This window comes from Phocoena sinus, chromosome 10, assembly GCF_008692025.1.
Source record: "Phocoena sinus isolate mPhoSin1 chromosome 10, mPhoSin1.pri, whole genome shotgun sequence".
Taxonomy (NCBI): Eukaryota; Metazoa; Chordata; class Mammalia; order Artiodactyla; family Phocoenidae; genus Phocoena; species Phocoena sinus.
Window position 1 is genome coordinate 95690188 of NC_045772.1, and position 27638 is coordinate 95717825.

The 27638-nt window shown below is 43.4% G+C and overlaps 2 protein-coding genes across 7 annotated transcripts in view; one reads left to right on the forward strand and one right to left on the reverse strand.

Moving 5' to 3' along the window:
- RIMKLB (ribosomal modification protein rimK like family member B) overlaps window positions 1-27638 on the reverse strand; it is a 130498-nt gene that overhangs the window by 51466 nt on the left and 51394 nt on the right. The window contains exons 1-2 of one of the 5 annotated variants that reach the window (XM_032646536.1): window positions 2925-3007; window positions 2051-2155 (exon numbers count right to left, since the gene is read on the reverse strand). The exons of 2 other annotated variants lie outside the window; for them this stretch is intronic. The gene's annotated coding sequence lies outside the window, so the exon portion shown is untranslated. Of the gene's footprint in view, window positions 1-2050; window positions 2156-2924; window positions 3014-27638 lie in introns of those variants that run through there. 2 more of the 5 variants (XM_032646527.1, XM_032646535.1) reach the window with 2 other exon arrangements.
- On the forward strand, window positions 14296-26391 carry MFAP5 (microfibril associated protein 5). Of its 2 annotated transcripts, XM_032646544.1 has the most exons (10): window positions 14296-14543; window positions 15072-15131; window positions 16090-16125; window positions 19318-19362; window positions 20123-20155; window positions 20587-20622; window positions 22197-22223; window positions 22963-23050; window positions 23677-23750; window positions 25032-26391. In XM_032646544.1, the coding sequence occupies exons 2-10, from the start codon at window positions 15074-15076 to the stop codon at window positions 25142-25144; spliced, it is 510 nt and encodes a 169-aa protein (XP_032502435.1). In that variant the 5' UTR covers window positions 14296-14543; window positions 15072-15073; the 3' UTR covers window positions 25145-26391. The 2 variants fall into 2 exon arrangements, with proteins under 2 accessions (XP_032502435.1, XP_032502437.1); XM_032646546.1 differs by lacking the exon at window positions 14296-14543 and having other exon boundaries at window positions 14893-15131.

Sequence of the window (27638 nt, forward strand, 5' to 3'; positions counted from 1 at the left end):
CCTCTTCCCAGGCTGCTTTCTCCCAGGCCTCATTCCCTACCTCATATCAACATCAGACCCCTCCTGCTGGAGACAAAGACACCAGAGAAGGGAATGAGGAAAAAGACAAGCCTGAAAAGGAATAACTTCCATAAAGGAGAGAGTGGTGAGGAGAGAAGTGAAGTGAATTTTAATCAAAACCAGGGAAACATGATGGGAAAGAAGAAAAAAAAAGGAGAGAGGCAGACGAAAAAAATAGTGGAAAGGGAGGAAAAGATGGCTGAATGAACCAAAAAATATATTAGTGCATGGAGCAAAATTAGTATACTGGAAATACAATTATAATTACTTCTAAGGTTCTAAAAATGAAGCAAGCAAAGAGCTGAGGAAGACACCATAATGGTTGCAATTTGAAACTATCCAAAATATGTAGTGTGTTTGCAACAAAGCGACACTGGGATGGTCCCAACTAGGACTTCCCTCCACAGTCCACATCCAAGTTCAAAGTTATGCTGCCTCTGTGTTTATCGGTCAGTCGAGATCTAGAAGTTCTCGTGACTAATTTAAATATCTCACTGCAGGTGTAGGTAGTGCCTGTTAAATTGTTAATAATCATAGTAGTAACAATAACCACCTTTGGAATGTGGAAACTGTATTTCAACACCCCTGCTTTTGAAATGTCATGCATTTCACGTACTGTTTTAATCACTTAAACATTTTAAAGAATTAAAATTCAATTAATCTCTGATCAAAACTGAATGTCTTTCCATTATGTCCAATAGCGCTCCTGTCTAACAACAGCACCCAAAAATCCTTTCTCATTTAAGAGCTACTAATGTTTCTTTCTGGATAACTGTTAAGTTTTAAAATATCCCCTGGTGTAAGCAAAATATACATGTAATAAATATGCCACGATGAACTGTGTCTAGAAAGAAATAAGGGAGAAAAGCTAGGAAATACCTCACCAAGGCACCAGAAGAAGTAGGGAGATATATATATATATATATATATATATATATATATATATAGTGCCTGCATCTGGAAGCATGTTGCTTTTCTTTCTCTTCCTTTCAAATTTCTTCCTTTTCTAAGGAAGGAATTTTTATTGCTTATTTTCTGTTTTCTCATTCATTTCCCCTTTCTCCCAAGTCTTTTTTTTTTCTCTTGTTGCAACAGCTTCTCTATTTCCATCTCAGGTTGCCCCCATATTTCCTTCTGACTTTGTTGTGTCTTAGCTTAGTCGGCCAGACTTCCACTAAACTCTCAGAGCTGGCATCAGAACAGCGCATTTGGCAAAAAGTCAGTCACACATACCACACAACCACAAACAAGCACTCTGACTGCAAAATCCTTTCAACAATACATTCCTGTTTCTTGCAGTCAGCGGTTCCCATAGACCCACGATCTGAAATAAGCAACGCATACATTCACATACAGTCTGCACGCACATGGCCTCTGCAGTCAGCTCACAAAGACACAACATCTGCAGAAAGGTCTTGCAGGCAGCATATACAGGCAGCACATTCTCCGCCCCTTTCCTAGCTCTTCCTGACTGGCTCTTTCTCCCAGCCGCCTCCTCCCCTCACGCTGCCTGGCAATGTCTCCCCTCCTTTTCCGGCAGTTCTCAGTGCAGTGCCATCCATCACTCTCCCAACAGATCCTCAGGCAAAGCAATTGCAATTGTTTCTTGAAGCTTTTTCCCCTGACTGGGAATTTGCTCTTGCAAAAGGACTGTCAGAACAGAATCTCCTTCTGGAACACGATACTGTGGCCTGGTCCCTAGTGCGCTAACTTGTTTCTACAGATTTTAATTTTGCCATGGAAGGCTTCAGGAGAAGGAAAAAGAGGAGAAAGAAAACAGAAAGAAAGAAAAGGAAAGGAAAGAGAAAGCCCTGGGAGACATTTCAACGAAGACAACTTGAACAAAAGCAGAGAAACAGATTTAGGAGGGGAAAGCAGTGGAGAGACAAAACGGAGGTGTGAAAGTAAAGGGAGAAACTAAGAAAAAAGATAAAAGTATGAAAGATTTGGTATAGCAGTTTATTGAGCTTTTTGTTACCCACTACATTACCAAGGTGACCGCAGAAGTAGGACAGAAGATTCTTATAAAGAGGTCAATAGGTGAATCAGAGATAAAGAGAATAATCTCCTGATAAGATCGCATCATTTGAAATTTCTGAAAGACAAAACGGAGAACAATCACAAATATCTGCCACAAGGAAAATTTAAGTTTTGCTATTTTGAAGGATTTAGTGACACTTGGAAAGAAAGCACATTTGAATTTTAGTTAAAACAACAGATGATGTCCCATTTTTGAGATATATTAAAAATGTGAAATTCAAATTTATTTGACCATCCCACATTTTATCTGGCAATCATATTCTCAGAGGATTCTGACTCACGCTCAAGTTTGAGAAATACTGGTGAGAAGTAAGAAGGCCTACCTTTAGTAAGAACACCTGGAGGTGTTTGCAGATCCTTATACCTACCCCACCATCATACCAAACTGAAATCCCTAAGAAGAAGCTGAAGAATCTTCATTGTGATGATATACATTGGTTTATTTTGATGCACTAAAATTTGATAATCACTGATTTCCTCACAGTTCTTTCATGGAGCCCTCCCTAAATCTTAATAAATGCTGTTCGGTTTAACTAAACCAGGGGGCCATTAGACTGAATGGCCACTAAATAGGCTTTAAGCTACATCCCATCAATAATTTCCTTGCTTCTCCCCTTTCCCTATGAAAGTCTCTCCCCAGCTCCCATCGGTGGAAAGCTGCCCAATTAGAACTGATTTTAGTTCACATAAACTCTTAAAGTTTTAATATGCCTCTTTTCAACTGTTCTGTTGTCAGAAGAAGGAACCAAAGGAGCCCCCCAGGGACCCCTCCCAGGAGAAATGAGGAACCAGGTGGACGTATCCATGTAGCCCCTTTAACTCACTGCTTCTCTGTGTCTGCTTCTCTGTGTCCAAGTCCCTCTTGGATCCTCGTGTTACGAGCTGTCAGACTTTATCTGAGTTTTTCCAGACTGGGTCCGGAAACCAGCCAGAGTCCAACTTAAAAACCGGACTGGGTCGGGGATTGGACTGGGTCTGACCTAAACTGGACTAGGTCCAGTGTGAGGCTTCAGGTGAGTAAAATTTTAAGACTGAACAAGTATATTAATCTCACCACAGATAATCTTGAATTACAGTGGACACAGTGGGGAACTTTTAACCTAGATCCAGTCAAGAGGTGCCCTAGAGAACAAGGGCACTTCTCTCACTATAAAGAGTAGAAAGAAAATAATTTTTCCTCCTCTACGGTTTCTAGTTACCAGAATAAGAGCTGCTGGGGGGAGTCCCCTGGTGGCGCAGCGGTTAAGAATCTGCCTGCCAATGCAGGGGACACGGGTTCGAGCCCTGGTCTGGGAAGATCCCACATGCCATGGAACTAAGCCTGTGTGCCACAACTCCTGAAGCCCGTGCACGTACAGCCTGTGCTCCACAACAAGAGAAGCCACCGCAGTGAGAATACTGTTCACCGCAACAAAGAGTAACCCCCGCTCGCCACAACTAGAGAAAGCTCGCACGCAGCAACGAAGACCCAATGTAGCCAAAAATAAATAAATATATATTTTTAAAAAAGAGACCTGCTGGGACACCCTGCTCTCTCCTGCAGACGGGATCTCAGGGAAACTGGCAGAAGTGAGCCAAGGGCAAGAGTTCCCAAAGTCAACGCTCCCAGATCTCTGTCTGTGGCGCCTGGTCAAGAGAGGAAGGTAAAGTTTCAGTTGTCCCTTCCTTACCAAGTTCAGGGTTTGAATTTGATTTTGGGGGACCCGCTTGTTATCCTTTGCTTCTGTCCTAGAGGTAGCAATTGCCTTTTCTCAACTTGTGTCCTGAGGTCAGGGCTTGGCTCTCTGCCTGCCTGGGGCACTCAGGCTGTGGGTTCTTATGTGCATATGCGGGAATCTCAGCCCTCAGGTTGGGGGCACAAAAATACAGCAGGACAGAAACGTGGGCTGTATTCTGTTTGTGGCTAGGGTTCTACTGATTGTTGCTAGCTCTCTCTTTGGGCTACTTTTGGAAGTGGCTCCGGATTTGGGGAAGGTAAGTATCTTTTGTACCCTCTTTGGAGACACCTCTTGCATCCATGGGATTGGTCAAAACTACCAGGCATTTACTGTTTGTCCCAGCTGAAACCTGACAAGATATTGGGGGGCGAGGGGGGGGGAGGGAGGATATATATTTTTTAAAATAGGCCTGTGGTCAGAAGTTGTCCTCATTGGAAGCTGATTTCAAAACCTTTTTTTAGGCGTTCTCTCCCAAGCTAAAATGAAACTATGTACCCAGAGGGAAAGAAAAACATCCTGAGGTCATTGTGGAAGCATTTATGAAAATATTCCAAAGACACACGGCTCTAAATCTAGAACATGGGAATCTTTCCCTCTTAGTTGGAAATCTCCCTAATATGAAGAAACTCATTGAAGATAATGTATTTGGGTGGGTGGGTCAGCCTCTTGGTCTCGATCAGGTTGCAGCACTATTCTCTGTGGAATTAAAATCAACTGTACTTGCCTTATAAATTGAGTCCTTACAAGAACAGAAGTGCAGCTCTAGAAGCAGTTTAAAGCCCAGAGTAAAACTAAGGTTGATTTTGTGGAGTCAATAAAGCCCCTTGGGAAAAACTGGCCTGCTACCCTGTTTGCAGGATTCCTGCAGTCTTTCCAGGTGAATAAGGAAGGTCACTTCCTGGAAGGCCTTTAACTCTGGCAATCATCTCTGAATCTATCACTAAGGCCATAGTTGCACAACAAGAGTCCCTAGACTTTCTTGCTAGGATCGTTTTAGATAATAGAACTGCTTGACGTTACTCATCCACTGAACAAGGAGAAATGTACACCATAGCAGAGAATGTCTCCTGTTGCAGCTGGATCAACGCAACTGGTATTGTACCAAACACAAGAGATGAATAAATAGCCGCTTGGCTATTTATTAATAGCCAGGGGTTGATGACCCTTCAGGTACATTCTCTGATTTATTTGAGAACAACTGGTTTGGTTCATGGGAGGTCCTGATTGAAGAATATACTTCACTCTTGGTATTACCCTCCTAATCGTGCTTGTTTCCTTGGTGCACTGTGTTGTCCCAAAGGTCTTAAATGCATATTCACAGCCATCAGCAGTACATCAGATGGTCTCGCTGTGCTTGCAGAACAGAAACAAGATGAATCACAAAAACAAAAAAAAATTTTTTTTGGCTGTGCAGCTTGTGGGATCTTAGTTCCCCCACCAGGGATTGAACCCAGGCCCTCGGCGGTGAGAGCTTGGAGTCCTAACCACTAGGCTGCCAGGGAATTCCCCCCAAACAAATTCTTCTATGAACCTGACAACATAATCAGTTTCACAATGAGACAAGAGCAACTTAACTCTGATGGTGACTGAGAGTGCCGCTAACAGCCAATTTTTGGTGAATCACATACAAGATGATGGTCAAAAGAGAGAAATCATTAAATCCATTAAGCAGGGGGCCATTAGACTGAGGTGGCTCTAATTCCAAGGTGGCCTATATAAGCAAACCAAAATCTAAGCCTGAAAATACCTCAGGGTTGCAATACTGAAACCTAAGGGTAGCCCAAGAGGCCTTCAGCTATAGCCAAGCAATAATTCTCTTGCTCTGCTTCTGCCTTTTCTCTACAAGTCTCACTCCAAGATCCTGTTGGTGGAGAACACCTAACCACTTCCAGTTTGGCGCTACCAGGTTCACATCAATTTTTGCTCAAACTCAGAATATTTAACATGCCTCAGTTTACCTTTAACGTGTTGAACACTGCTATTTTATGTATTTATATATGCATGTCACACTACATCACGTTAACTTTTTAAAAGTCAGCGGGAAATGAAAGTACAATTTATCAAAATTTGTAGGAAGCAGCAAAAGCAGTGTGTAGAGGCAAATTTGTCACTGCGTGCATATACTAAACAAGAAACATGCAAGAAACTGGACATCCACATGCAAAAATAAAAAAAAAAGAACCTAGACACAGACCTTATGCCCTTCTCAAAAAACTTAGCTCAAAATGTGTCATAGACCTAATGTAAAACGAAAAGATATAAAATTTCTGAAAGATAACATAGATGACCTTGGGTATGGTGACAACTTTTTAAATACAAAGTCACTACGTCATTAATAAGCTGAACTTCATTAAAATTCCAAACTTCTGCTCAGCAAAACACCGTGTCAAGAGAATAAGAACGCAAGCCACAGACTGGAAGAAAACATTTGCAAAATACATATCTGATAAAGACCGGTTATCCAAAATATACAAACAACTCTTAAAACTCAACAATAAGAAAATAAACAACCTGACTTTAAAATGGGCAGAAGACCTGAAACGTACACTTCACCAACAAAAATATAAGGTGCCAAATAAACATAGGAGAAAACGCTCCACATCTTATGTCATTAGAGAAATAAGAATTTAAAACAATGAGATATCACTACATGCCTATTAAAATAGCTAAAATCCAGAATCCTGATAACATGAAACAACAGCGAGGAACTCTCATTCATTGCTGAGAGTCCAAAATGGTATGACCGCTTCGGAAGACAGTTTTGGGTTTCCTATAGAACTAAACATACCCTTACCATATGATCTACCAATTGTGCTCCTTGGTATTTACCCAAAGGAAATACCAAAAACTGCACACGGAGGCTTATCACAGCTTTGTAATAGCCCCAACAGAAACAATCAAGATGTTCTTCAGTAGGTGAATACGTAACTTAACAGTTGTTCAACCCTAAAAAGAAATGAACTGACTACCAAGCCATAAAAAGGCATGGAGGAAACTTAAATGCATTATTGCTAAGCGAAAGAAGCCAATCTGAAAAAAATCACATACTGTATGATTCCGACCATATGTATTTTGGAAAAAGATAAAACTACGGGGCAGTAAAAAGGTCAGTTGTTGTCAGGAATTACAGGGGAAGGAGGAATGAATAGGCAGAGCACAGAGTCCTTTTGAGGGCAGTGAAACTGCTCTGTATGAGACTATAATGGTGGACACACGTTATCACACAGTTGTCAAAACCCATAGACTGCACAACAGCAAGAGTGAACCCTGACTGACTCATAACAATGGACCTCTCGGTACAGGATGCTGAGAGTGGGGAAGGATGTAGGTATGTGGGGCAAGGAGTATAAGGGAATTCTCTGTACTTTCCACTCAATTTTGCTGTGAACATAAAAACTGCTCCAGAAAGAGAAGTCTATTTAAAATTGGTAAGGGGGTAGGGTGGCCGCAGAGATGGGCTTAGGACGGGGCATGCTTCTCCCACCATCCTACAGTTACCTGGGGTTGAATTAGCTGGATGGGTCGTGCGTGTTTTTCAAAATTGTCACTTTGGAGAATCTAAGTTTCTGTCTTATTTACACCCAGTAGTTAACCCTTCTACCATCTTTTGGGCCTCTCACTGTTGTGGCCTCTCCCGTTGCGGAGCACAGGCTCCGGACGCGCAGGCTTGGCAGCCATGGCTCTCGGGCCCAGCCGCTCCGCGGCATGTGGGATCCTCCTGGACCGCGGCACGAACCCGCGTCCCCTGCATCGGCAGGCGGACTCTCAACCACTGCGCCACCAGGGAAGCCCACCCTTCTACCATCTTAAGAAGCCAATGATACTGAAAAAACCCGTTGTTTCTTCATATGTCACTTGTTTCTTCATATGTCAGGGAATAAAGGAAGTTCAGTTCACTTCTCTTTCCCACTAGATTCTCGATTCCTTGAATGGACGACTTGGGACTGATTCATCTTTTTAAATTACCGGTAGGTAAGTGAAGTGCCTGGCACTGAAAAGACAGCCAGAATATCAATGAAGTACAGTTCTGAGTCATTAGGAATCTTTCATCCTGTCGGGCACAGCTCAAGAGTTGTGCTCCATGAATTATGTCATCAGTTGGAATAGTAAATGAGGTGTAGGAAAGGGCCGCCAAACTTCAAAACAGGTCTGGAGAAGTGATTCGTTGCCCTCTCGTGTTCAGTTTTAGGAAATACAGTCTCTCCCATACACGGGCAACACATCTCTCTGATGTACGAATATGAGTTCCTGGGTTTGGCCTCGGGCATGCAACAGTGAACAAAGCATCTGCCCACAAGAAGCCCACATTGTAGTGAAGACACTCAGGAAAACAACCCAGAGTTGAGTTGGAAAGGATGAGTAGAAATTAGACAGATGAACATAAAGGTTATGTTGAATTGGTAAATTAAAGATTCTGGTGGAGGTGTTGTAAATGGAATGTAGCATGTACAGCAGTTTAGAGAGCTTGAAGCTTTTGCAGAACTGTAAATGATTCAGTGTGTCAGAAAGCAAGATGCAGAATGTGTCGGGGTGGGTGGGTTAGAGCACTGGTGATGAGAGAGGGAACTGAGACGTTCCGACCGTATCCTAAGGATAATGAAACGCCTCTAAGGTTTTCTTTTGTTTTGTTTTGCTTTGTGGTGCGCAGGCCTCTCACTGTTGCGGCCTCTCCCGTTGCGGAGCAGAGGCTCTGGACGCGCAGGCTCAGCGGCCATGGCTCACGGGCCCAGCTGCTCCTCGGCATGTGGTATCTTCCCGGACCAGGGCACGAACCCGCGTCCCCTGAATCGGCAGGCGGACTCTCAACCACTGCGCCACCAGGGAAGCCCTCCTCCTCTAAGATTTTTAAGCCAGAGTAACCTAGGTTGAGTAATGCTAGAAATATCGCTCACAGTGCTTTGTATTATAAATAAAGGTGGGGAAACGCCAGAACTGGGAGACCAGTTAAGACCCTGTTAGAGCAATGACTGGACCGAACTGAGCTAAAGTGGTGATGGACATAATAGAGAAAAGGGATGGATTTGAAAGACTCTGTGTGTGGTGTGTGTTGTGTGTGTTGGGACTCAAGGTGAGGGAAAGAGAGAAACCGATGAAACTGGAGGTGACTCCCGTGCTTCAGTTGGGTAATGGGGTGATGGCGGCACCATAGTCCTAGTATGGGGGGGACTATGCAGGGAGCATGACTCAATTTTACACATGCAAAACTAGGGCTTACTCAACATTTATTGAAGCTTCTTTCTTGGGCACCTCCCTGGATTCCAGAGGGTGGAAAACTAAAAACGACATACCCTAGACTCTCCTATAGCTAGAGTTTGAATCCTATAGCTAGAGTTCGAATCCTACAGCTAGGTTTCAGCAACCATATGCACTAATCCAAGTCTTGAATTCAAAACCAAGGTTAAGTGAAGAGAGAGGCAGGGAGTGAGGATCCATTCTGCTGGTGTGGATTCTAGCAGAGCCAGCGTGGTTCCAGAGCTTGAGTGGTGACATCTCAGCACGGAAGGTGGCCTCCAGAAGGTGGGAGGGGCACTAGAGTCTTGGTAGTTATTCCTGCGAGTCTGTTCTTTAGCTTCCCCCCTTTCTGCTTAAATGATCCTGCTCTAATATGAAGCCTGACGGACTCAAGGTGCTAATGGGACATCCAACTAGAGATGTATTATTTCACCTTCAGATGTAGAAGAGACTGAAGTATAGATCTAGAAGCAGAAGCCAGTAGATGGTAAATAGAGACACAGGAGTGGGGTGTAGTAAAAAGAGGTGGCTGGGGCAAGAACCTTGAAAACTACCAGCATTTAAGGGTAAACACAGAAGAAAAAGAAATAAAAAAAGAACGCTGAGCCACGCTAAAGAGGAAAACAAAGGAAGTGATGTCATAGGTGCCAAGAGAAAGACACATTTCAAAAAGGAGGGACAGGCCAACAGTGCCTGACGCTGCAGAAAACAAGAAAATAACACTGAACTTCTTCTATCATATTGAGCATCCAAGGGGTCCTTAGAATTGTGAAGAGAGGTAAATCAGGTTTCAGGGAAGCGGCAAAATACATATGTTCTTTGTTTGGCCTTGTCTAATCTGTTAAAAAGATTCATTTTAACTTTGTGACACGTGTGGCTACACACTTTTTTGCCACTCCTCCCATCAAGAGGTAAAGTCTATTTCTCCTCCCCTTAACTTGGAACTGAGACCCTATAGACCAACAGAACATGGGAGTGATGCTGGGAAACTGATGCTGAGCCCTGAGAGATCTGCGGCTTCTTCCTTAGCTTCTGGGAACGTTTCCTCTCTCAACCAAGGCCAAGGGAGTCAAATGTAAGTGTAGATACTACATAGAGTGTGGGTATAACAGTGCAAGACCACCAGCGCCATCTGAGAATTTACACAAAGCAAAATGATGAGACAAAAGCACTCATTATTGTTGACAGAAGTCACTTATGTTTCGCATGCACTGATTTTACAGCCCTTCTGCCAAAATTCCTTTATTTCTGGGATAACTGTTGCCCAATCTCTGTGCCTGTTTCCTTTAGGTCTATTCCTCTCGTATTGGATCAAAACACCGGTTAGTTGTTCCACTGGCTGTGCTCCTATATCCTCTCAAACTACTTTCTTCTCTAGAACTTTCTCCTTTACTTTGCATTTGACTCAGTTTTTGAATGCTCCTCTCTCGAAATATTTCGAGTCTTCGTCTCACCTCAATTCAAATGACCAAATTTTGAGTTGTTTTGTGCTGATCACTATGTCAGCCAGAGACGAGTAAGAACCTCTCAGTCTAATCAAGAACACAGACATGTAAAACAAAGAATATAGGGATTTCCCTCGTGGTCCAGTGGTTAAGAATCCGCCTTCCAATGCAGGGGACGCAGGTTCAATACCTGGTCGGGGAACCAAGATCCCACATGCCGCTGGGCAACTAAGCCCGGGCGCCACAACTAGAGAGAAGCCCGCGCACTGCGATGAAGGATTCCGTGTGCTGCAGCTAAGACCCTACGCAGCCAAAAATAAATAAATTAATTTAAAAAAAAAAAAAAGAATACAATAAAGTTGAGGGGAACTTCCCTGGCAGTCCAGTGGTTGGGACTCTGCACTTTCACTGTGGGGGGGGGGGGCAGGGGTTCGATCGCTGGTTGGGGAGCTGGGATCCCGCATGCTGTGCGGTGTGGCCAGAAAAATAAATTTATAAAGAATGTAATAAAGCTGATGCCACAATGATTAAAAAAGAGAGGTAGCTCAATAGAGGGAATGATTAACTATTCAGAAGCAAAGGGGACCAGGAAGAGCAGCAGGGGCTGGGTTTTGATGTACACATCAGCATTTATTTCCTGGAGCTGGGAAGAGGATATATATTTGAGAAAGGAAGGAACAGAAAGTGCAAGGCATGGAGGCGTGAAGAACAGAGAGGTATGGGTTACTAAGAAGCGGGAACTCTTCCCTTGCCCAAGTTCTCTGAGGACATATGTTTGCTGGCTCTTAACTCCTCCACTGGGTCCATCTCTTAAGTTTGGCTGTTACCACTTTATTGCTTCATTCCCTCTACACACAGCACTCCCCCCCACACACACCCACCTCGTATAACCCTCCTTCCTTCCTTCCTTTCCTTCCTTTTATGGGATTTTTGTGTGTGTTTAGGCCCTGGATTTAATTTAGTTGGATCGGACTGTAGTAATAACGTTTCTGTACGTTTGCCCAGAGGCCTTCAGCTAATGGGTGTATTCTTCACAGGCCAGTAAACAGATGAATAAACCAGCATGCTGTCTCTCATCCCTGTCTCCCTTCTCTTTCTTTGCATTCTACCCATCGTGCCCTGATTGGAGACCTCTATGGAAAACTAACATTTTCCTGGATGTCTCAGACATTAGATTGCCTACATTAAGTCGCTTCTTCACCTACCCGTCAATTCCATGGAGGACTTTCCTGCATCCTCGACCCGCAGGAGATCCACCCTGTGTTGGATGAGTCTGTGGGCTGCTGCCCAGGGAGTTTTTCCCCAGGGTCAGCGAGAACCTCGGAAGAGTCTAGGCTCACATCTCTGGATGGTAGTTGCTCATTCCTGACCGTGGGTGCTGACTCTGACTTGATGTAATTAAATGATAACCACCAATGAGAAAAGTAAATCAGAAGATCTCTAAAACTGGGGGTCCAAGCGGAGACTCTGAAAACAAACAGGGACTTGTGCTAGAAGGGGCCACCAGAGCTGCCATGAACAAGAAATCACCCCAAGTACTTTCAAGTAAACGGCATTCTTGAATGACCAAGAAAGACTACATGGTGGTTTCTGCTCTTCTGCCAGTTCCTGCCGTGCTTCCTTGTTTCCTCTCCCTTCCTTCCTTCCGAGGTCCTGCTTGCTGCCTGCCTGCTCCCTCTGCCTTGCTCTGAACATTTTGTTCCTGTTTTTACTGCCCTAACTTCAGACTCCCCCTCGAGACCCTAGGAAAGCGCCCCCTCCTACTGCCTGGGGAGGCTTTCCTAAGCTACAGTCTCTGGCTGGGAGCACATTGAGGTCATTGCTGTCCCTGCCAAATGACTGGCCTGAGTTCAGTTTCTCCATCTGTCTGTGCTTCATGGAAAACATGAGTGTGGCTCTAGGCTCTCTGTTGTATGCCCTGCCTTAGTTCTGCTTTGCGTCTGCTTTTGTCTCTTCCCCCACCCCTGCCTCCCTGCCTTTTCTTGCCCTGGGTCTCCCCAGACATCTGTTCTGTAGCCTCTGCATTCTCATTGTGGAACAGACGGGAAAAGATCAAGTTCTGGACAGGTCCGACCAGGAAGAGCTGGGTTTTGTACACAGATTTGTTCTGGGGACTGACCAGAACCCATGTATCTCAGAGATGGAGCACATATAGCTTCCTAAGAGAAACCAGAGGTGCTATTTGCTTATTTCTGACTATGTCCATAGCTCTTCCTCGCTCGTGACAGCTTCCTTCCTTCCCTCCCTCCCTCTCTTCCTTCCTTCTTCCCTTCCATCATTTACTCTCTTCTTTCTTTTAGTCTGTAATCCATTAATACTATCTGCTCTGTCTACCTGTACACTTCTCTAATTTAGCTCATCAGGGAAGTACAAAATATAGACTAAAGAAGCTAACAGATAACTTGAAATTTACACACTGCGAGGGCACATAAGGGCAACCATTCTTCAGATTTGAAGTTTCTGTAATTCAAGTTTATTCCTCCGAAGTGGAGATGTTGTAATGGTCTAAGCACTAGAGTTTCTAGGAATAAGAGTGAAGACAAAGTTTTTATAGCTCCTGGATCAGAGAAAACATTATGTACATATTACGTGACATGAAAGAAAGTACTGATGGAAAATAAAGCAAGCAGAATGAACTTGGCCCCAATTTTCTTTGGGCTTCTGATAACATTTTTGTCCTTAAGATTCCAGAAACCAAGATTCTTAATATAAGCTTCAACAAAGACAAAAGACAACATAAGGCTGGAATCTCCTCTCACGGAGCTCCTCCACATTTGAAAAAGATGAGGGTTCTGTGTTCCTTAACTTTTCCTAAGACAGCAGCCCTCCTCTTGGACAAAACTCATGTACTGTCTGTTTGCTTGGATGTAGCAATATATGAGATTCTCAAAGGCGTGTGAGGGGGGCGGGGGGTGGTGAGAGAGTCAAACGTGTAGGTCAAGAAAGAGGCAAAGAAAAAAGAGAAACATAAGGATACAAAGAGGGGCTTCCCTGGTGGCACAGTGGTTGAGAGTCCGCCTGCTGATGCAGGGGACACGGGTTCGCCCCCCGGTCCGGAAGGATCCCACATGCCGCGGAGCTGCTGGGCCCGTGAGCCATGGCCGCTGAGCCTGCGCGTCCGGAGACTGTGCTCGGCAACGGGAGAGGCCACAACAGTGAGAGGCCCGTGTACCGCAAAAAAAAAAAAAAAAAAAAAAAAATCCGCCTGCCAATGCAGGAGACATGGGTTCAAGCCCTGGTCCAGGAAGATCCCACATGCCGCAGAGCAGCTAAGCCCGCGAGCCACAACTACTGAGCCCGTGAGCCACAACTACTGAGCCCGCGCACCTAGAGCCTGTGCTCTGCAACAAGAGAAGCCACCACAGTGAGAAGCCCGCGCACCGCAACAACGAGTAGCTCCCGCTTGCCGCAACTAGAGAAAGCCCGTGCACAACAGTTAAGACCCAATGCAGCCAAAAAATTAAAAAATAAATTAAAAAAATAATAAAAGGATACAAAGAAATTTTTGTTGTGGAATTCTAAAAGGACAAAAGTGAGAAAGGGGGCTAGAGGAATGATTCCAATATGGAAGATGGCCAGAAAAATAGAAACAGATTCTGGGCGCGTGACCGGGGAGGGGGCTGAGGAGCTGCTCTTTAGGTAAGAAGGAACCCAAGGAGAAAGGGAGGCTGGAGCCAGAACGGGGCTCACGGAAGGAAGGCATATATGAGCGCCAGCCAGCCCTTCAAGGGAGGAGCAGCATCAACGTGGTCAGAACCTTCGGAATGAGGGTGTGAGTGACTGCAAAGCCCCATCCCCCTTCTCCTCCCAGCCTCATACTGTAGCACAGCTTCAGACTCCTCTAGCCCGGCTTTCTCCCTCCCTCCCTCTCTCTCTCTCTTCCTCGCTCTCCCTCATCTCATTGTTTCAGAGTAGGCCAAATTTGAAGTCCTTTCCAGGGAGTGGCCCTGTTCATCTTACTCTCCAGCCAAAGTGGAACAGAGTGAGAAGGAGAGAGACACATTCAACAACCAAAGGACTCGGTGGAAAGAGCAGAGAACCATAAACAGTGAGTTGTTTTGATTGTCTAAAACCCTAAATAGACAGGGGTAGGGAGTGTGTGTGTGTGTGTGTGTGTGTGTGTGTGTGTGTGTGCGTGCGTGTGCGTGTGTGTGTGAGTGTGTGTTTTGAAGGGCTGGAAGAGGGCAATGGGGAATGTCACTGACTTACAACTGAACAGACATCCCAATTATCCATGGAATCCCAATGAGGAGACACCAAGATGAGCAGATGATATTAAAAAGCCACAGATTTCAAAACAGAAGATTAGACACTAGGGTTGAAAGATGCCACAGGGCGAGGGTCATCATAAACCATTTACAGTATAAAATTTCCTCTGACTTGGTAGAAAAAAAGGAGAGAGAATAATGGCAAATGATCTAAGAATAGAATTTGAAGGAGAAATGTTGAGTGAAAGAGAGGAAGGGTCTGAGACTTATGGGGCACTAGGAAAGATCCTGGGAAGATGCAGAGACAGAGATCCTACAGATATCCTTGCCTGCAATTGAAATCTCTACTCTCCCCGCCCACCTGTCAGATATGCTGCTTTTGGGACCCAAAGTGCTGCTGTTTCTCACTGTAGTCATCATTCCCTCCGGTGAGTCCCTACCTTTTTTTTCTCCCTAAAATGTCATTTCCTCAGATGTGGGTGGAGGTGTATGTTAGAGGTTGGATGGAATGAGGCTGAAGGGGAATAGGAGAAGAGATGCTTGCTATTGAGCTCTAGAATTGCCATTAAAGAGAAGAACACGGCGAGTTCCCTGGTGATCCAGTGGTTAGGACTCATCACTTTTCACTGCCCTGGGTTCAATCCCTGGTCGGGGGAACTAATATCCCGCAAGCCGGGCAGTGAAGAAAAAAAAACCCAAAGGATAAAGAAGCTGATATATACAAATTCATACACAAACATATAAGGATCACCTCACAAGAAAGTCAAGTTTAAACCGTGAAGGAAAACAGTGAATATATACACCTAAGAAACACTAGTACCAGCCTACACACAAGCAGATTCACACGCACACAGAAAATATGTTGCCACATCTATACACAAATGAAAAATGATCTTCACAGATTTCAAAGAATCGAACTAGAAGATTGACCTCAGAAAGTGAACCTTGGCTTTCAAAAAATCCTACTCTTTTTTTCTTTTAATTCGGCCAAACGCAGACTGTGAGATGATAATTTTTGGCCTTGTTCAGTAGTGCAGTTAAGAGGGGTTGGCTGTGGGGACAGAAGAATGGGACATCAGAGAGTCTGCCGGCCTTCTGTGTGGATCAGGACCCTACCCCTTCTGGCTGGACTGAGGGCAAGAGGGCCTCTTGAGTCAGGGCATAGCAGAGCTCGCCTTTGTTCTCAGGAATCTGCTCTCTTTGAGTGTTCCCATGTCTGTGTGTAGCACTAACGCTCTTGAGTACTTTTATATTGAGCTATAACAGAAATAAAACACTGAAAGATAAAGTACAATTTTCCCATCATTTTCTGGTTCATCTTATACAAGCTTTACGGGGTATAGAGCTGGACTCATTCACATATATTTTCTCCTTCCTTTGATACAGACTGGACACCCCGAGGGGTCAACAGCCAAAGAGGAGGTAGGTGGACCCTTGGAACTGAGCTCTGATGAGGTTCTCATTAGGACAATGTAGCCGAACGGTTAGAGTTCAAGAATTTGTAATACAACACAGAGATGCATTGCCAAGGTGTGGGAAATAATAGGATCTAATTCACTAGTTCAACAATCCTATTATCCTGGTAATTGCCTGGTGGTCCAGTGGTTAGGACTATAAGCTTCCACTTCAGGAGGCACGGGTTCGATCCCTGGTCGGGGAACTAAGAGCCCATTCATAAAACATTCTTGTTGGGCTTCCCTGGTGGCACAGTGGTTGAGAGTCCGCCTGCGGATGCAGGGGATGCGGGTTCGTGCCCCGGTCCGGGAGGATCCCACATGCCGCGGAGCGGCTGGGCCCGTGAGCCATGGCCGCTGGGCCTGCGCGTCCGGAGCCTGAAAAAACATTCTTGTTCTCTTTTGAACTACTGAAATAACTTTCCCCAGACCTTCTCTATGTCCGTCTCATTTCCACTCCCTTGGAAAATGCCCACAGATCCTAACAGAAAACATTTTCCTAACCATGTAATAGTGGAGAAACTAAAATGCAGACCTAAGAAGTCTTCCCAGCACCAGAGCAACTGTGGCACAATCAGACAGAACCCAAAAGTTCTGGCTTCCAAAGGGCCACTTCCTGCAGCTTGATGAAGGATACTCTAATCAACATTCCCAGGTTGCCTCCAGGTATCTAACATAAGTTCTCTTGTTTTTCCCAACCCCTGAGAGCACTGCAGTATGCAACCGGTTAATGGGTCAGAAACCAAATGAGTGGGTCACAAGTGGGGCTTTTAATGAGTTAGGACAGACTAAAATAAAAATAGAGTACACTACAAGTACATTACCAGAGTTAAGTACTATCTTATTAAACTTGTTTCAGTTTTCTTTGTGTATACTGAGGTACAATAGCATTTCTTACTGTGCATCCTGGTAGAGAAGCTAAAATATAGAAAAGTTGTTTTTTTTTTCTCTCTCTCTGTTGTGGGTACGGAGGTCTGAATCCCTACATTTTTGAAGCTAGGTCATAGTCAGCAGTAGCAAAACTAAAAATCCAAATTGCTTTCTTTGGGCTGGTTAAGGTCCAGTCCTATTTGATGATTTGTGATGCAGAAATAGTACAAGAAATGATGAAAACGTTCCTTCAGGGAACACTCACGAATCCTTAATAAAGCATTCAGATGGTGGTAGCTCATGGAAAAGGTGGGTAAACTGAGGAATATACAGAAAACTAGTACTCTGCCTGGAATTCTGAGGAGACAGCCAGGATACTCTCAAACCCTTTGTTCGCCCACTGCTCTCTCTGTTTCTGTGCGTGGTTGAACTGGAATGTAGCTGGAGAGAATGGGAAACAGGGCAGGATAGGGCTGCACCCCGGCGAGAATCCACTCCCTTCTTACAGCTTCTGGAATGGTTCAGGTCAGTGGCTTTTCAAATATCCTGTGGGACTGGAGCAGACTTGAATTCCTTTTATCAAAATTTGTTCCGGAAGACAAAAGCTTATACTGAGTGTTAAAGATGAGGCTGTTGTCAATCTGATGACCTTCTATCCGGAATTTTTTTTAAAAAGTATGAGTTAAGGAATAAGCAGGGGAAATTCCTTCAAAATGTTTTGTGGGGCTTCCCTGGTGGCGCAGTGGTTGAGAGTCTGCCTGCCGATGCAAGGGACACGGGTTCGCGTCCTGGTCCGGGAAGATCCCACGTGCCGCGGAGCGGCTGGGCCCGTGAGCCATGGCCGCTGAGCCTGCGCGTCCGGAGCCTGTGCTCCGCAACGGGAGAGGCCACAACAGTGACAGGCCCACGTACCGCAAAAAAACAAAAAAAAACAAACAAATAAAAAACGTTTTGTGTATTGCTTCTAGTGCAAGGATCAGTAACTCTGACATGCTTTATAAAAATGCTATTCTCACCAGATTTTAAATCTGACATTTGTAAGCTGACGTCAAGGCAAACTGTGATTTTGCTGACCTCTAGTGGGTAAAACAGATTATGACTCTAAGCCATTTAGAATGAAGGTTAATTACCGGTGGGATGGTTAACAAACATTTAGCTCTTCACAGCGCTTTGTTATGTTGCTTTTTAAAGCAGAGACTATTTGTTTCAGGAGTTGCTGTTATTTACAGTTTCAGATACAGTTTTCTTAGTTTATCCAAACAGCTTCCACCTTAAGACCTGGACCATTTTTATTTCTTCCCCTCCGGCATTTACTTTCCAAGGATCAACAACAAGGCATTTCCTCTCCCCTCTCTTTACCTCACTTATCACTGAGCATCAGAAAACTACCAATGTTACCTTTTGTGAACACTCTTTTGTGCAAAGTCTATCATCAGGCTGATATCCAATTACATCCAAATTATGAATATCAAAATCACAGTCTGCTTGAAACAGATTCAGACAGAGCGAACTTATGATTACCAGGGGGGAAGGGACAGCTAGAGGGTTTGGGATTGACATGTACACACTGCTACATTTAAAATGGATAATCAACAGGGACTGTATACTGTATACAGGGAACTCTGCTCAATATTAAATAACCTAAATGGGAAAAGAGTTTGAAAAAGAATAGATACATGTATATGTATAAGCGAATAACTTTACTGTACACCTGAAACTATCACAACATTGTTAATCAACTATACTCCAATATAAAACAAAAAGTTTTTAAAAATCACAGTCTGTTTGAGAAAAACAATTTTCATTTTAAATAAGTATCACAAAGAGGTCATCAATCCATTATAATTATTAACAAGCTCTATGACCTTGTGTGAGTTATTTATTCTCCTGGTCCTGAGTTTTACCATCTGTAAAAACCAGTACATAGTAATCCCAAATTAGCTGTATCTGTTATTATATGCTAGGATGAAGAAGTCATTCTTGCAGTCCAACACTAAACCGAAGTCTGTCTAATGGCCATGTAGTTCATTCATTCCTCTAAATAAGGAGCACACCGGGAGAAGGACTCTCTAGTGTTAGGACTGTACAGGTATATTTATGGAAGTAGGAAAGTGTGACATTTGTTTGGGCTACAGGGGAAAGGACTTAGGCTGGGAAGCAAAGAAAGAAAAACACTTTGGGATCTCACTATGAGTCTACTGTGCTTGTCAATTTCACTTGCTGGGCGTGCAAGTGTAGGGATGGGGCACAGAGAATGCTCAGAAAACGTTTCCCGATTGTTTTTATGCAGATGATGTGACTCCAGTGACTCCAGAGACATTCACAGAAGATCCTAGTAGGATACTCTTTTGTTTATTTCTTTGCTTTCAAACTAGGGATAGAAGGGTTGATGTCTGTACATCCTTCCTTAAAGGAAGACTAGAACAGTAAGTCCCCTGCATACAAACCTTCAAGGTGCGAACTTTCAAAGATTTGAACATTCTCATGTCCAATTACCTAAGTTAGTTCTTGTGTCTGGCGTACACTGTCACGTGTGTGCATCCCCTACAAGTGGCTGTGCCTTTGTGTACTTTACTGTGCGGTACTGTAGAGAGTACAGTAGTACAGTGTCTTTATTTCAAGCCCAGGATGTCCAGAAGCAAGTGTAAAAGCAGCGATGACGTCGCTGGTACTACTGTACAAGGTACTGTAAGATTAAAAATGTTTATTTTTTGTGTTTGTTTTTTATGTATTATTCGTGTGAAAAGTATTACAAACCTGTTACAGTACAGCACCACACAGCCGATTGTGTTAGTTGGGTACCTAAGCTAACTTTGTTGGACTTACGAACAAACTGGACTTACAAACGTGCTCTCGGAACAGAACTCATTTGTATGTAGGGGACTTGCTGAGGTTCAGAGCTCTGTTGTCTATCTTAGATGCCACCGAGGGCTCTAAACATGCCCAGTCTTTTTATCGCTCCCTTATATTTTCCCCAAGAGTCCACATTCTTTCACTTCAATCTTGCCTCCTTTTAGATCATCATCCCTTCATCCGGCTCCTCTTTGCTACTTTTCCGACTTGCATTTTTCATTCCCTATGTTGTATCTTTGCAGATCTGGTGAATGATCCTGCTACAGATGAAACAGGTAGGTTTCACTCCTACAGGTATGTTTCATCTCCTTAAAGATGGCGTGATTCTTGTTAATATTCACAATTATTTATTCCAGCTCTTGAATTAATCATGTATTTTTATCACAGGGAAAGGGATGCTGTTCAGTGACGGTGGGATAAAAGGAAAGAATCCTGCTAGGTCCTCTAAAAACAGGAAGCAAAGTGGATTAATAGCTTAAAAAAGCATGAATTAAAGTCTTCCAAAAATTAGCATCATGTCAACAGGCCAAATAATATTCAAGAAATATTTAATTATTTTCAATTAACTTTATTCCCTCGGACATAATACACAAATCCAGCCACAGTCTTGACTTTGTCCTGTTATCTATATTCTTCCCTCCTGCCTTCTGCCTTCCCCTTTGCCAATTCGAAACCCTCCTCACACCACTGTTTTGTGCCTTTTCAGTTCTGGCCGATATCAAGCCTCCCACAGATGACCTGGGTAAGTTCAGATCTGGGATCCCAGGGCCACCGGGCCCGTTCTGGTCTTTCCCTATCCCCCATTACAGAAGGTAGTATGGCTGGTGAAGGATCCTAATTAGGGCTACCATTTTATGTAGCACAATTGTCCAACAGTATAAGTTAAATTAAAGACATTTTTGATCCCCTAACAAGCAAGAACTGCGCGAGGGGTTTGATACACGAAATACCGAGACTTGATTTTTCTCTCCAAGTTTCTGAGACTGGATGGGTAAAGGTAAGACAAGGGTGAACAAAACTGATCTTCTTCTAGATATCTTTTGTCTAGTAGACAAGATAGACAAAGGAATGGATAACCTTATTCAGTTTTACAAATGCTATAATCAGGATAAGCAAAAGAAGCTGTGGAAGACTCAAAGAGTCCTTGACTATACTTTGTGTTGGGAGTTAGGAAAGGCTTTTATGGAAGGCATATTGACTAGGTTGATTCTTGAAAGACAAGTGAATAGAAAGGGGAAGAGATTTTAGGTAAAGAAAACGATATGGGCAAAGGCTTAGAATGGGAATGAAAACCAATCAGAAAATAGTGCATGCAAAGGAAGGTCCTAAGCAGATTCATGAACTGGAAAGCCGGCGAGAATGCTTTTGCCTAGTCCCAATAAAATATGATGGCCTGAACTACGTTAGAGGTAAGGGAGAGAAATGAGCTGTCAGCGAGCAGGGACTGTTGAGATGATGTCCAGTTTTCTATTAGGTAGATGGTAGCTATTGGGTGGATGGTGGCACCAATGTGAATACTGGTGAAGGGGAAAGATAAGGCAGTTTGAGATATGGAAGGATCTTTTTTAAAAAAAAAAATCCATGAACCCTTCCACAAAATGGCAGTTGGATTTGTAGGTCTTGAGTTTATTAGGAGAAAGATCTGGGCTAGACATATAAGTTTGAGAATTCTCAACATATAAACCTGTAATTGAAGCCATGTGATAGATATAGCATTCTTCCTATGGTATCCTATAAGCAACCCTTCCAAAGACATTTTTACAGATAACTCCCGTGGTTAGTCTATTTCCTCAAGACTCATCTTACTCCTTGACTTATTCTCCATTTTACAAACTTCGCTGGTATTTAACTTGCCCCTAGGTTAGGGCTGGATGTGACTATGACCCTTGCTATTCTTTACCAAATAACTTTTATCCAAGAACCCATGATGATGTATCTAGAGCTTCCACAGCAGAATAATAATCTTTTCTCCCCTTAGCTCTAGGATGATGCTCTTCTGAGCATGGCTCGTTGCCTTGTGTTTCTACTAAATTTGCCTCTTGATAGAAACACAAAGATATTCTCAATACAATGAGTTTCTCAGCTCTCTAGGAGAGAAAGGAGAAAGACAAAAATCATTTAAAATCATGTTAAATCTCTTCAATTTTGTGGATCAAAACACCCCATTATGGGTTTTCTTTTAGAAGTGGCTAAAAAAGAGTTATTAATTCATCTATTTATGGGTGCCCCACGTGGGTCTCAAGTAAGGCAACATGACAGTTACAGGGCAGTGACTTCTAGAAGCAGTAATAACTGAATAAAATTTTTGCCTTCTAGCCTCGCCCGATAAAAATACCACCACAGGTATGAATGTCTTTTGCATGTCTTTTTTTAAGCTTTTTTTTTCCTTCCTGAGAACTCCTTGTCCTTGCTCTTGGGAGGATACTTGGTACATCTTCTAGTTTATTTCCAATTCTTTCTCAAAGTGTATTTGTAATACTCTTCATTATCCTCCCACCCCACCCCACTGTTTTACGAGCTCCTGTTCTAAAAGTCATGGGAAAAAGATGGGACCACTGTTGCATGGTCCCAGACCAGTCCTCTCCCTAAACTACCTTTGGACACTATCTGTTGGTTAGTGGGTTGGGAAGTGACTGCAAGGACTCCATATGGCTGTAGATGTCATGCTTTCTCTAACGTACTGATAATTCTGATGTGCAGATAGGGTTGAAAACCCACCAGAACAGGGAAATAGTGACCCACCTTAGCATTCAAATTCTTCAGAATGGGACTGCTAGCATTTGATATTTCATGTTGCCACCTGTATAACCCTAGAAGGATTTTTTTCCTAGAAGAGACCTCAGGGACTATTTTAACCCACTTTCCTTCCAGGTAAGGAAGCACCTAAATTTTATGTTTTAGCCAACTTCTATTATTGTTTTGTTTTGGTGACAGGAAGAACAGGCCCCAACTTACAGTGATCCCCTGTAGAGATTACTTTGTAGGTTTTCCCCGGCCCTCTCTCCCCTCCTCCATCCCCTTAACCCTTTGTTCATGCCTGTTTGTTATGCCTCCCTGTGTTTTTTATGTTGGGCCTCTTCAGAGTGCCGGGATGAGAAATTTGCCTGCACAAGACTCTACTCCGTGCATCGGCCAGTGAAGCAATGCATCCATCAATTATGCTTTACCAGGTAAAGGTCCCAGAACACCTAGAGAGCATCGTCCGTGGTAGTGCTTTCATGTCAGTAACTATTTAATGAGCATCTACTGTGGAATTTCAGTCTTTGGAGGGGCAGACGTTTCTTAGCATAACCCTCTTAGCTACTCCTGAAGGTGCCAATGAGCACGTGGAGTATGGACTGAGGCACACAGAGAACAGTTTGACTAATAAGTGTAGACGCTAGAAGGCAAAGGAAGGTGGGGGCTGGAGGTAGGATCGTCATGAGGGAAACTCCAGTCTATCAAATTTACCACCTCACTGAAAAAGGCTGGAGCTAAACATCCAAGTGTGAAGGTAGAAAATAGTAGGGAATGGTGGGGAGGAGTATGAAGCTTGAGTCTAGGTGGAGTGTGCAAAGTGTCACCAAGAAGAGTGATTGATCCCATTCCCGTCTTCTACACTACTTGGGGAGGTGGGGTGGGGCGGGGAGTGTGAGAAAGAAGTCTGAAACACTTAAGGAAATCCAGATAAGGGGAGAACAGATAGGGAAGAGTGGGACATACAGGAGTTGAAGAGGCATCGCAGGCCGAGGCTAGTTCTCCCTCTCAATGCTTTTTCTATCTCCTTCCTGCACCGTGACATTTGCACTGGTGGTAGTCTACGGCGTATGTACATCATCAACAATGAGGTCTGCTCCCGTCTTGTCTGTAAAGAGCATGAAGTTATGAAAGGTAAGACTGGCTTTTTCGTGGGGAGGGACGGTAATGAGAGTGATAACTAGGCACAAGACGCTAACAGATCCAAGGTCTGGCTTTGCAGGAGGGCTTTAGGCTATTCCCTGACGTACAATAGCTCCCGTTCCAACACGTTACCCCAAATAAACAATCTAAGGAAAGCAGTACGCTTACTATATACATAGCCCTAAGAAAAGCACCCCTCCCCAGATCTCTGTCCAAGTAGACAGTAACCCCTAACTTCTCTTACATAGAGATAGAAATTTCAGATGCTCTGGTTGCTTTGAAGATCATTCACCAGACTTCTAGATGGAAGGCCAAGTCAGCCATTAAAAATAACAGTCTCTACTCGTCTGCAGCCATGTTCATAACTCTGGGGGGGGGGTGCGGGGTAAGCCACTGATTTGGAGGCAGTAGCATTTGGATATGTGAAAAATCAACTGGACTCCTAGACACCAGCTACCTTTTAAACATTCCACCAATTCCAAGAACCATTTACCTTGCTTATTGTGAAATGTCAGAGGTAGAGGAAGGTAGAAAGATTTTACAAGGGTCCAGAGTGTGTGGTTATAGACTGTGCATGGTGGGAAAAAAGATATTTGTCACCTTGCCCCTGGCCAGCCCCAAACGATGGCTGTGGTCGGCAAAGGCACCACACACGAAAGCCACTCTGACTCAGCAACCCGCCTTACACCAAGCCCCTGAGTAAGAGCTGTACTTAACTTCGCAGAAGGAAACTTGCTGCTTGCCCCCCATTGGCTCTATGCAAGCCACCTGCAAGGGAAGCACCTTGACATTGAGGATGAGTATTTGGGACTCTAGGCACTTTCAAGTGTCTCAGGGGACTTGCTAAAGTTAGCCATTTTCACATAGTAAACATTTAAATGTATATTGAATGACTGGACCTCATATTTTTGCTGTTTAATAAGTCCACGATTAGAAGAATTGGGAGCAAGGTGTATAAAGGAAACTAAAATTTACCGACCACCAGTGTGCTAGGTACCTTTGTATCCATTTTTGCATTTTCATACTGACAACTACCTTGTTGAGGTGGGTATTTTAATGCTTGTTTTACAGAAAGGGATAGTGAGGTTCAGAAAAGTTCAACTTTCTGGTAGGAAGTAAATAACCAGTAAGTGGCGGGGCTGGGGTTCTAACCCTGATCTATTTCTCTTCAACCTTTTCGCTACACCACCCTGCAGTCTTCCCTTTCCTTAAGACACGAGCCCTTGCCATCTTCCCGCATCCTCATCCCATTATGCTCTGCTTCTCTTCTAGATGAACTCTGCCGTCAGATGGCTGGTCTACCCCCAAGGCGACTCCGTCGCTCCAGCTATTTCCGCCTTCCCCCCTGTGATGATGTGAGCTTGCAGAGACCCAGTGGTCTGTGATGTCAAGGAAGAGGAAAGAAAGAATGTGTGGGTGGGAGGGAGAGGGAACTGCTCTAAGAGGGAACTTCTTGTCCAACCATTGTCAGCCAACCCACAGACATGAGTATTTCTTAAACCAATCCCATCGCAATGTCTAGCTTTTGCCCCTACTTCTTGATTTTTCACCCATTTATCTCATTTTCCAGTACTTAAAATAGTCTATAGTATTGCATGGTTTTCCTGCTTCCCCATATCATAGACCTAGTAGATATACCATGTGGCTTAGATACAAACATTCTACCTACAATTTCAAGGGAAAATAAACTTCAATAAAATTATTAAAAATAATAATTAACTACTGAATCTGTTTGAGATAGATCTTAGGGTGGAAGACGTTATCACTGTCTACCTTAACTAACCAGGGAACTTTATTTTTCATTCAAGAGTTTCCTAGATTAACCCCCATTCATCTACATAGTCCCCTTTACTTTTATTAATTATTTTGCTGGATTGTCCTAACATTTGCCTGGTAGGTCCTTTTTAGGAGAAGAATTATGGTAATTTTTGTAGTCGTAGAAAATTCTCCAGAGCCGAGTTATACAAGACCGAGGCTAAAGAGAGAGGAGTACACCAGGTATAAAACTATTCAATTTTTCATGCAGTTCAGTCGGCAAGTAGGGCTAGCAAGTCTCATTTACCCACTCATTTATGGTAGTATGGGGGTCAGCCCACCTCCACAAGTTAATTAGACAACTTAATGTGAAACCATATCCTTGCTCCTAATTTCCTTGAGTGGTTGGTACTTCTTTCGTCCTCACCACTTACCAAAATCTGTAGAGATTATATTGTGCAAATAGATTCTAGAGTAGCCTGATTTGGGGCATAAGAAGGGAATTCAGACCTGAACTTTAACACACAAGTATAAAGTTTACCTGATGGTTTACAGGAAAGAGTAAAAGAAACACAATATTCAGACAACCTGCATTCTAATCCTGGCTCTAGCAGTAACCAGGTAGCCTCAGTTAAGTCATGTTCTCTCATTAGGCCCTGGTCTAATTTCCCCATCTTTAACATGACAAAGTTAAATTTATGTTAGTTCTAAGGTTTCTTTTAACTCGATGGTTTGAGATTTAAATGCATTTTTTGTTTTTTTCAAAGCCTAGATGTTATATGTTTCAGAATTCAATTTGGTAAGGGTTGGATTCCTTTCACATTGCGGAAATACTACCTAAAAGAGGACAAGATTCTTGCTGTTAAGAAGCACTTCAGTTTAATAGGATTTGCACAACGGATTAAAGAGAAACGCTAGAAAAGCCCCACAGCATGTAAGCCCTACCCCAGTCTCTCAAAGCAAATGTACTCGTACATAGACAGACATAGTCAAGGGACATTGTAGCCACTGTAGAGGCATCTCATAGGCACAGAGTTTCCAAGAATCATGTGAGTCTCTTCATGAACTTGACCCTCCAATTGCCTACTGAACGAGAGGTGGCATTCCCACCAGAAAGCACCCCAATCCCAGTATCGGGTATATTGCAAATTAAACATTTAAAATAAATGTTCCCAATTTCCTTCTCAGAAGACAGTGGTCTTTGGTCTGGTTATTTCTTTTTCTGTGTTTAGAAAGAAGGCCTGAACTTAGGCTTTGATCCCATTTTGAAAGCTGAGTAGCAGCATCGCTCACATTTCTCTGTTCTGCTCTTCTCCATTGTTTCCTCCTTCCCTCCACAACTTGACCACTGATTCTCCAACATTACAAATTTGTTTACTCTCCCCCAGACGTGGTCCCCTCCTGGGTCCTCCAGAAAATTCTATTTCTTTTCTGCCTCCTTTAGTCTTACTGGGTGAAGTTTTGTGTTTCACCCTCGCTTTTCTTTTGCGTCATCAAATTCCTGTGCTTTGCCGTTTCTCTGATATCCTCTGCCTTTTGTACTCATCTCTATACGTAAACCAACACTTCTAACTCACTTTCCGTCCTTTCTTTCCTTACCCTTACAAAGGCTTATTTTCCCTCATAACTTTCCTCTAAGAACAGTCCCAGGGCAGTTTTGAGGGGGTTGCTTTCGGTCCTAGTTCTTTCCCTCTGTCCTTTCTTCCCCGTTTGCAGAATTCCATTCACCTCCTTCTTGCTGCATTTTACTCTCGACCCGTTTCAGTTCCCGATGTTCTAGTTTTCTTTCCTCGATCCTCCCCATAAAAGGATGTGAAAACATTTCACTCTTTATGGTATTAACATTATTTTTTTCCTGGTGAACACAAGTGACAACCTTCTTAAACAAGGAACTTGACGAAAATGTTATTTGAACTAAAAGATGGATCTTTAATGTTGGAATTAACAGATCGGGTAAAAGTATCGTTAAACAATTTGTGACTGAATGCCTTCCTGGTACCTTGAAGAGACTCACCTGCCTACTCACCTCACCTAAAAAAAAAAAAGTTTTACTCTTATTTTCTCTTCCAAAATTGAGTTGATCCTGCTCTGAGCCTAACCTTTTCCCATATTTCATGCTTCTGA

Coding starts and splice junctions, on each gene's coding strand:
- MFAP5 (XM_032646544.1), top strand. CDS start 15,074: ATGCTGCTTTTGGGACCCAAAGTGCTGCTGTTTCTCACTGTAGTCATC. Junction 15,132..16,089: donor TGTAGTCATCATTCCCTCCG/GTGAGTCCCTAC, acceptor CCTTTGATACAG/ACTGGACACCCCGAGGGGTC. Junction 20,623..22,196: donor GCCTCCCACAGATGACCTGG/GTAAGTTCAGAT, acceptor TTTGCCTTCTAG/CCTCGCCCGATAAAAATACC.